Below are 10,460 nucleotides of genomic sequence, written 5' to 3'. Positions count from 1 at the left end.
TCAGTTTTGAATGTGATAGGCATAGCGAATCAGTCACAGAAGACATGGCCGGCCGTACGCGTGACTAAGGTCACGATGGTTATGATGATTGCATTGGTACAATGAACAGGTTTGTGAAAAGAGGATGTATAGTTTATATAGAGAAGTAGACACCCCACACACACACACACACACACACACACACACACACACACACACACACACACACACACACACACACACACACACACACACACACACACACACACACACACACACACACACACACACACACACACACACACACACACACTTTTTGAATAGCCTAAGTGTATTTGTGATCTAAATCTCTTAATTAGTAACTAAACTGTCAAATAATTATACTGATGTAAACAGTAGCCTATTTATAATTGGGAGAGATGTAGTAGAGTAGCAGTATCAACTATAAAGTGTCAAAAACAGGTCTAAGTACCTCGAAATTGTACTCAAGTACTTGAGTAAACCCCTTTGTTCACAATAGGAAATGGCACAATAGTCAGCAGGAGAGAAGGCAGGAAACTGAAACTGAACTGAACTATCTAGGAAAACAACCAGTCACACCTGGCAAATCTCCCAGATGCCCCAACCAGTGCAAAAACGTCCTGTTTTGCACGTCAATATGGTCATCTGGAGAGACGGCATGGCATGCGCCATCTCCTTTCCCCAGGGAGTCATCTGGCCAGGAAATCAACACACTGGTCTAATCTCATTGGTTTGTCCCTGTGCTATGCAGCTGTGTATGTACTGTATGTTATACAGGAGCTCCAAAAAGCAGACACTTCCTTGGTCTTTACGGCCGGCCACACACACACACACACACACACGGCTGAGGGAAGTAGGGGTGCTGGGGGGCTGGAGAACCGCCCAGGCACAGCCCCCCCTCGGACAGGAGGGGGAAAATAATGATTTTAATCAAAACAGATTTCTGTTAATGGACTAATAACTATGCTGTATCACAGTATCGGCGCCTTATCCTGGTTAATTGCCTGTGTCCGTTTGCTCATGCGTGGGGAGAGGGAAAGTAAAAGCCACTCTTCTGAGTGAAAATGCGCGTGCACGCGCATTTTGCGGCGCGCGCACCCCCTACTAAGCGTTCAGCACCTCCTACTGTAAACATCTTCCCGCGGCCATGCACACACACACACACACACACACACACACACACACACACACACACACACACACACACACACACACACACACACACACACACACACACACACACACACACACACACACACACACACACACACACACACACACACACACACACACACACACACACACACAGTCTTTGGTCATCATGTGACAAAGTAACACCATCGTATAATATAAGACACAAAATGGATTCACTACATCCTCCCGGTGGGAGGATGGAAGGTGAGCAGGGTAGAGTAGAGCAGGGGTCCTCAACCCGTGGGTCGCGACCCCTCGGGGGGTCGCCAAATTATTTTAGGGGGTCCCCAAATTATTTTCAAAAAAAAAAATGTTTAAATTTTATTTTCACGATTTTTCAAAAATAGCAGACCTACAAGCTCATAGCGCGCCACTCGGTGGCGCGCTATGATGATAATGCTTAAAACACCAAAAGGGGTTCCCGCCCAAAATGGTTTAAGGTTATTGTAGCAGTCAATTTATATTGGGGGTCGGGAAGGGGCGGGGCGGGGGTCCCGAGACATTGCCAAAGCATTTCCGGGGGTCCCCGGCCAAAAACGTTGAGAACCCCTGGAGTAGAGCAACAGTGACAACACAGACAAAAAGTGTGATAGGGGTGGTGAGGGACTTTGTGCAGTGGAATGAGGCAAACCACCTCCAGCTCAATGCCAGCAAGACCAAGGAGATGGTGGTGGATTTCCGCAAGACCAGCAAAGAACCCCCGGTGCCCAGCACCATAAAGGGGGAGGTGGTGGACAGGTACAAATTCCATGGAATACACCTGAACAACTCATTGGACTGGTCGGACAACGCTGAGGCACTTCACAGCAAAGAGCAGGCTGTCCTTCCTGAGGAGGCTCAGATGGTTTGGCGTGTGTAACAGAATGTTACATAGGTTCAACCAGTCTTTTATGGGAAGTGCTCTCTTCTTCGGAATAACGTGCTGGGGGGAGGGGGGGACGACGACAACAGAGGAGGTGACACTTGCAACCTAAACAGGCTTGTGAGGAGGGCGGGCTCAGTTGTGGGGTCCCCTCTGGTAGGGGGGGGGGGGAGCTGGCCAGGGTGAGAACAGCTAAGAAGGTGGATGCCATCCTGAATAATTCCTCCCAGCCCCTCTATCTAGAGATAACTGGGTACTGGAGCAAGCGAGGGAACGACAGATTGACCTTCCGGGGGGAAGGTGTGAAAGACTTGGGAACTCCTTTGTGCCTGTTGCATTGAAAGGCTACAACGAGACACACAGCGGCCGTTTGGCTAGCTAGGACAATCGTATAGCCTAACCTGGAATAAACAGTTGTTTCATGACTCTGACTCATTCCTAGGGGGGGGTACTTGTGCTGTTTTCCCCCTCCACATCTTACGCTTTCTTGATAAAATCTGGGAATATATTTCTTACCAAGAATTGTCTTCACCAATGTGTTTGTAAAGGTGTCTACTAACATATCCCACATTGGTTTCTATTCAACCACCCTAGAGGAATTTTTGACAACTGCTGAAAGTTGGGGTACATCAACAACCATTATAAGGCAAACTGTTCTGAATTTCATTATGCTTTAAGTAGCATGTGACATGTCAAACTAGGGGGTTTTCATGATTCTGAATCCATTCCAAGCATTAGTTTTGCACGAAAAACACTCCTTGGGCTAAAAATGGCCATATAGACGTCATCACAGATGTGATGAGGTCAGCACATTTAGGCACATTTGGGCAAGTGGCTAGGGTCAAACTAGGGGGTTTTCATGATTTTGAACCCATTCCAAGCATTAGTTTTGCACAAAAGAACACTCCTTGGGCTAAAAACGGCCATAGCTGTCTGTCATCACAAATGTGATGAGGTCAGTACAGGCTATGGCCAAATTTAGTAGATACCTTTACAAACACATGAAGACAATTCTTGGTAAGAAATGTATTCCCAGATTTGACATTATTCTGATAATATTCCCTCACTATGTGTGGCATTGCACTGTTAACTTTATTTTGACGAGGCACGTGATACACTTATGACTCACTGGTTGACTGTCTATAGACACAGTCAACTGATTGATAGTCCTCACTGATTGACTGTATATATACACCTTATGAGTCATAAGTTATGAGTCATAAGGTGTCTATATACATGCAGTCAATCAGTGCGTCAGTTATGACTCACTGATTGACTGTACACCTTATGACCCACTGATTGACTGTACACCTTATGACCCACTGATTGACTGTACACCTTATGACCCACTGATTGACTGTACACCTTATGACCCACTGATTGACTGTACACCTGACCTTATGACCCACTGACTAGACACCTCGTTTGTTTTTTACCCTTGCTCTGTAGTATTAGTATTATTCGTTTTTTAATGCATCTTATCTTTTTTTAATTTTGCCTCGTTTCTACTGTATACTAGAGTACCTTTTCTTATACTTAAATGTATAAGCTGTACCCACAACCGCTGTTTCCCTGCAGGATAATAAAACTAAGAGTATCTATCGATCTGAAAAGTGCTTAACCTGATGCCGAGAGAGACACACACACGATTGTGACAGCCCTCCTCATATTGTTACACACACACGCACGCACGCACACGCACACACACACGCACACACACACACACACACACACACATGCCCTTCTCATATTGTTGACCTAAGATGTGAAACTTTCCAGGTGAATACACCTAGATGTGGAAGGATGTTCCGGGTTCATTGGTATCCTGTTAAGAGTGAAGAGTGAAGCAGGATCAATGTTCAAGACCAGGAAGGTAAATAAAGGGAACGTAAAACTCACACCTCAGCCATGCTCTTATGAGCACATTATGAGCATATACATTGATATTGATTTATGTCAATGTATGTGCTGCACATTGACTACGTACACTAGTGTTTCTCACAGGGTCTCGGGGGTGGGGTACAAAGTGATGCAAGCAATGCTTTTTAAAGGGGGCACCGAAGAGCTACACCTTTCTTCTCCCATTACCTCTGAGGCAGGGGTCCTGGGTTGATGATGGAATTTGGAAATCGATGATAATAAAGTACATTGTAAAGTACATTGTAAGCGTGTGTGTGTGTGTGTGTGTGTGTGTGTGTGGGGGGGGGGGGATTAGGAACCTGGATATTGAATAGGAGCATCAAAAAGGTTGAGTAACACTGGTTTATGTTGTATTGCGGTAAATCGCATGTCTTTGATCATAATTCTATCTAAATCATTTTGTTTCCCAAATTAAAACAGTTGAGATGATTTGACGACGTGATGAATTAAACACTCATGCATTTTTGACAATGTTATTGCTTTATTCGATTCATCTTAACAATGTCACCCTTTCAAGGACTTTAACCACAGTATCATTCTTCTTACAGCTGCAGAACACCCAACATGAACACAAAATAAATAAAGATCTTCAAAAAATAAATACAACTAAAAACTCAGCAGTTTCAACTACATTTGCACCATGATTCTCTGGCAAATATAATAGCTCCCATAAATCTTTATCAACATGATATAGACATTTTGTTAGTCAACAACAACAACAAAATACAAGACTACAACCAAATCAATCAAGCCAATTGTATGTACAAAGTATTACCAACACACCATATTCATACATAATCTTCAAGTACAGTACAATATGTCCTGCACACCATCAACAGTACAACAGAGCAAAAGGCATTTTGTTTGTGCGGTCTGGTTGATCTGTCCTCACTGACAATCTGTCAATCTGACAGAAAATACTGAGTAATATTGATGCTCTGGGATGCTCTGGGCTGCTCTGCTGTTATTGTACAGCAAGTGTAATTTTTTCTTTTTCATCAGCAGGTTGACTACATTCAGCTACAGTGTTCAGTGAAATTAAATAAATGCAATAGTAAGTAATCCGCACTCCCCCAAATGTGATTGTGCAAACTAAAATACTGCTGTAACAGTGCCGTACTGAACTGAAATATAAGAACACAAATGTTTTGGATCAATTATTATCTGATTATTATTTAGTTATTAGTAGAAAACAGACCATAAATGAATTAACACAAAAAGCACTTGTTCCCAAAGAACCAGGACGACTATTTTCCTCTTCACTGACACGGAGTTCTGCCATGTGCTGGACAACTGGCCAAAGCACATTGTCACAACTATGTGTGTTGAGAATCTTATGCATTACTCCGATGGGAATCCAACCCCTAATCCTGGCAGTGTTACTGCCTTGCTCTACCATTAACCGCTAAAACCTCCCCCCCCCCCCCCCCATCTATACCAAATCTCTATCATCTACAACAAGCTCATAACACGAGTTACACGACGCAATCAGTTTGACATGCCCAGAATAGGGATGGTAGGGTTCCTGTGGTTAACAAGCTGAAGGAAAAATGAGGAAGCTTCATTTGTGGTCCCAGGAGATGGCAAATGCAACCCCCTAGCATTCACATTTAAGTTATTTTATGCATATAAAGCTACAAGCTCACATTGTGATGCATTGTGAGCTTGTAGATCTCCTATTTTCACTATTTCTGAAATGAGCAGGACGATAATGTGATGTTGCTGTCACGGGCCAGGCTGCCTCTGGACGCTGACACAGCTTGGCGACAGACAGCTATAGAGGACACACACACACTGGTTCAGGAACGACGCTCCAAGTCCAGCTTGAGCAGAGTTTCCTGGAGGGAGGACACAGTGCCATTCAAGTTCAACCACTTAAACTAGAGTTGCACAATATTATTGGTAGTGTTATCAAAATCGGGCCTTAATGCCATATCTAGCTAAAAATAAATGTGTTCTCTATCGTATCGAGACTATCTCTCCACCCAACATATGCTGCCTCATGGGCTTAGGGCGAGGTCCCCTTCAATCTGAGGGATAGCCTCTTGATCGACGCTGTCAGCATTTATCAGGTTCTACCATATGTGGTATCAGTGTCTGGCTAGCCTGGTTAATAAACCAGACCGAATCAGCCGTTGGCAAAACAAAATTGCCTACCAGCGGATTACGGTCTGGCGAGGCTCAGTAGCACGCCTCTTTCCTACAACCGAGAACAGGTCGGACCAATCGGGACACGGTATGCAATATGGGCGGGCTTATTAGCCAGGCTAGTGTCTGGCAGCCAGCCCCCTTCTCACTGAGTGTATTTAGGTCCGCAGCACATTTTCCAAAGGGTGCCCTGAGGCTCAGAGGAGCTCAGGTTAGGGACCCAACCAGTCCCACCTGGGGACCCGGGGTTAGCCCTGGAGGCTCTACGACGAGCCCAAGGCAACCCGGCCTTTCTCCCCAATGTTTTCTAAACAGCACGTTTCAATCAGGTGATTGAGGTCTGTCCTACCGCCGTCATACAGACAGTTGAAGTACAGAGACGGTCCCCATTCTGCCCTATTGGAGCATTAGAGTCGTACGAGTCATATGAGTAACAGACCAGCTCTGTCTTACAGAGTTCCCCATACATATGAAATATGTTGGGTGAAGAGATAGTCTCGATACGATAGAGAACGTTTGGTTAACCTTTGTTCTCCGAGTGAAGAAATTATCTATCTACCTCGATGTCGCTCAGAAGCGGTGTCGATCAAGTAAATCAGTGTAATCACGCACACCTGGGCGTGATTACATGCCCAGGTGTGTAATCACGCCTGGGCAACTGGTGTGCCTGGGCAACTGGTGTGTCTTAAAAATATATCCATGTCACAAGTGAGGTGGGGTCATTCCCCATACATATGAAATATGTTGGGTGGAGTTGGGTGGAGTCTTTTCACTCAGAGAACAGAGGTTACAATTACGTCAACAAACGATTGTCACTGATGTCAATGGCTTTTGTACTCTCAAAGCAGCCAGTCTGCCTCACCCCTCCTTTACACACATACACACACGTAGGCACGCACGCTGCCGTGTCTCACAGAGCAGCAGGCTACAAGGTGTGTTGGTGAAGAGAGAGAAGCCGTATAGTGGTCAAACAGCAAACTTATTTGAATGATGTTGAAATTAATGTCGCAGCAGTTACGAGTTTAAGAACAAATCGTAACAATGTATTGAGTGGATTCTTCAACATTTAAACGAAATGAGAAAAACCCTTGTTTTAATGGGTTTTTCATCATTGACATTTGCATTGTTAATGTACGGATGGATATATGTAAATGAGTGTGGTGTGTCTGTCACACACACACACACACACACACACACACACACACACACACACACACACACACACACACACACACACACACACACACACACACACACACACACACACACACACACACACACACACACACACACACACACACACACACACACACACACACACACACACACACACACACACACACACACACCACACACACACACACACCTTGACAGGGCACGTGTCCAGGCTCCTGACGGGGCCCTGGACGAGGAGGGGGTCCCGGGACTCCTGGAGGTAGAAGCTCTGCAGGGTGAGGCTCCTGGAGGCAGTGTATTCATCTCTCCATCTCCACAGCACCATTCCCAGCAGCATCCCACTCAGGAGCACTGACAACGATGCAGCAACAAAGAAAATAAATTGGTCATAATCAAGCATTTAAATGTACTCATTTGAAGTTTCACAAACTTTAAAGCTACAGTCCATACATTGTATGATTTAAAAACCTAGATACCTCATTTTAAAGCTACAGTCCATACGTTGTATGATTTAAAAACCTAGATACCTCATTTTAAAGCTACAGTCCATACGTTGTATGATTTAAAAACCTAGATACCTCATTTTAAAGCTACAGTCCATACGTTGTATGATTTAAAAACCTAGATACCTCATTTTAAAGCTACAGTCCATACGTTGTATGATTTAAAAACCTAGATACCTCATTTTAAAGCTACAGTCCATACGTTGTATGATTTAAAAACCTAGATACCTCATTTTAAAGCTACAGTCCATACGTTGTATGATTTAAAAACCTAGATACCTCATTTTAAAGCTAGTCCATACGTTGTATGATTTAAAAACCTAGATACCTCATTTTAAAGCTACAGTCCATACGTTGTATGATTTAAAAACCTAGATACCTCATTTTCCGCTGCAGTTGGAGTGAGCTGTAGCGCAGGGTGTCGCATGTCAAGCGGAAGGCACGCTGCCACTCAAAGTGACTACTGGCCAATCACAGCGCATCTTCTCCGGGACTTATCATTTCAATTCAAAGGAGCTTATTGGCACGAGAAAACAAACGTTTACACTGCCTCTGATATGGCCTACCGAACACCCCCCTTTCCTGAAATGGCACCCAAGATACAGACGCCGCAGAACAGAAGGAGCCTTTCTAGGTCTATGCTCATCTCCCTCTCACTCACTACATTAAAGATGGCGTCGCATCTAGTGCCTAATCCGGTCCATTGCCGTCTGCTTCAAATAACTTTATGGTTTCCTACCCGACACCAGGGTCTAAATATCTCAATGGAAGAGTAGGAAGACCACCTCCAACCAATGACTGCAGATGTACTCTACCACACAGACTCATTAACTGGTTCCGTCCATCCGACGTGTCCACACGTCCTAGGGATTCCAACCGACGCGTTCAAAAGCACATCCTCAATGATATTTTTCAGTCCGACTCTCGGCCACCGTCATTCGCGCTCTACACTCATATTAGCGTACCGTTGACTTAGCTGTTAGCGCGGCAGAAAGAATGCCTCGTCTCTCCTAATCCAGGACGCTCTCCGTGGTTTTGATCTGATGGATATACTAGTGCTTCATTTCTGCTCCTCATCCACCTCTCCCTCAAAATATGAACACTTTTTGGAGCTAGCTTCTAGTGATATAATAAAATCGAGACCAAGGTAAGCTAGCAAAATTTTGGTGGGGGGGGGGGGGGAGCAAAGGCTCTGCTCTGCTGCATCCAATAATAATAACCAGTCCGCACAGCCTACTAGTCCAGTGCGGACTGGTGATTTAATTTGTATTGGTGCCGAGTGCGAAGCTTGAACAATATGTTAATTGCGGACCGCTACAGATAAACTGTAGTCTGTGGATATAGCATGGTCATGGAGGGGAGAGAGAGTGGGTGCAGAGAGAGAGGTGTGAATGGTATAGTGGGTCGCCGTGCGCTGCTGCGCATATGGCTCTCCTGTTTAGGTAATAAAGGGCACACTCTTGACTGCATTTGTCACTATGCCTGCATGCCGACAATGCGCGTGCGTGTGAACTTTTATTAGTCTACATTATAACGTGACATTTATTGTACACCTCGAAAATATAGCCACTCTACAAGCTCACAAGTGGTTGTGGACACTTCTATAGGTCTGTCTGACTCTGCTATTATTTTCTGTGCAGGACTGTGCAGGACAGCCAAGTCGCCAGAGCAATGGTAAAGTCTAAAGTATCATTTCTAAATTATATGGAGAGAAAAGTCGAGAGTCAGGATTTGGAGATTTACGCACATACTGTGACATGCTGACAGACAATGAAAGAAACATGTTCCACTTCCACTCACAATTTAGGTGGCTTTTAAAATGCGGTACTTATTCCTTCATTAAAAAATATGATTGGCACCTGATGTGTAAATATAAAATCAAGTATAATATAGCCTACAATTGAAACCTGCTACTGCAGTGATTTTATCCTGTGTTCAATGCGTTTCTGCGTTTGGGTGTGGACTCCGATATCTCTGTCATATGGGCAGGGATGTTTTCTAAAACGGAGGACAAAAATATCCGTTTTGCAAAAGATCCAGAGTAGTGTGGCCTGAGCCTGAGTAGAAAAAAATCATGCCATTTTATCATGATTATTAGTGAGGACCTATTATATGAAGATAGGTTGAAAAGTGGTGAAGTGGTCCTTTAACTACACACAGAGATGTTCTCGGCTTGAGGGTATAGGTGTTACAGGACTAAATGGGTTTTGGGTTAATAATACAGATTATTATTAACGTTGAAAAATAAGTAGTCAAAACGCACCGACAAGAGAGAAGACTCCAGCAAACGTTGGATCAGAGAACGATGACGCAGGTACGGTGTGGGAGACGACTGCACCAGAACCTAGAACACAAGTACAATGAATCCATGTAGTTAAGAGTCTTCATCCCCACACCACATTGCTATAGGAGACATGTGAAAAGTAGGGCTTGAGAAGTGTGTTCATTTTTATTTTGATATACACTAAACAAATCAACTCATTTCATTAAACAGTGTCACCAAAAGAACAGCGAAAATATCCAATGTACAAGTTGACAACGGACTCACATTGCGGGCTTGTAGATCAGCTTTTTTTTGCCCCTATTTTTGGAAATACTGTAGATTATTTCAATGAAATATATTATTTATATATTTTTAATTAATTAACTGTTGCAGC

The 10,460-nt window shown here is 44.0% G+C and overlaps 2 protein-coding genes across 2 annotated transcripts in view; both read right to left on the bottom strand.

Moving 5' to 3' along the window:
- Positions 1-3,128: 3,128 nt before the first annotated feature.
- The window catches only part of ndufa7 (NADH:ubiquinone oxidoreductase subunit A7), a 44,910-nt gene continuing 37,578 nt past the window's right edge, over positions 3,129-10,460 (bottom strand). Inside the window, exon 5 of the mRNA XM_079505072.1 lies at positions 3,129-3,144. Coding sequence (XP_079361198.1) covers position 3,144 — 1 coding nt within the window. The 3' untranslated portion in view covers positions 3,129-3,143. The remainder of the gene's footprint in view (positions 3,145-10,460) is intronic.
- The window catches only part of LOC306927181 (low-density lipoprotein receptor-related protein 8-like), a 38,516-nt gene continuing 32,491 nt past the window's right edge, over positions 4,436-10,460 (bottom strand). Inside the window, exons 12-14 of the mRNA XM_079506867.1 lie at positions 10,067-10,147; positions 7,491-7,651; positions 4,436-5,814 (exon numbers count right to left, since the gene is read on the bottom strand). Coding sequence (XP_079362993.1) covers positions 5,776-5,814; positions 7,491-7,651; positions 10,067-10,147 — 281 coding nt within the window. The 3' untranslated portion in view covers positions 4,436-5,775. The remainder of the gene's footprint in view (positions 5,815-7,490; positions 7,652-10,066; positions 10,148-10,460) is intronic.

This window comes from Electrona antarctica, assembly GCF_951216825.1.
Source record: "Electrona antarctica genome assembly, chromosome: 7".
NCBI classification, from domain to species: domain Eukaryota; kingdom Metazoa; phylum Chordata; class Actinopteri; order Myctophiformes; family Myctophidae; genus Electrona; species Electrona antarctica.
This window is presented reverse-complemented; position numbering and strand designations above follow the sequence as displayed.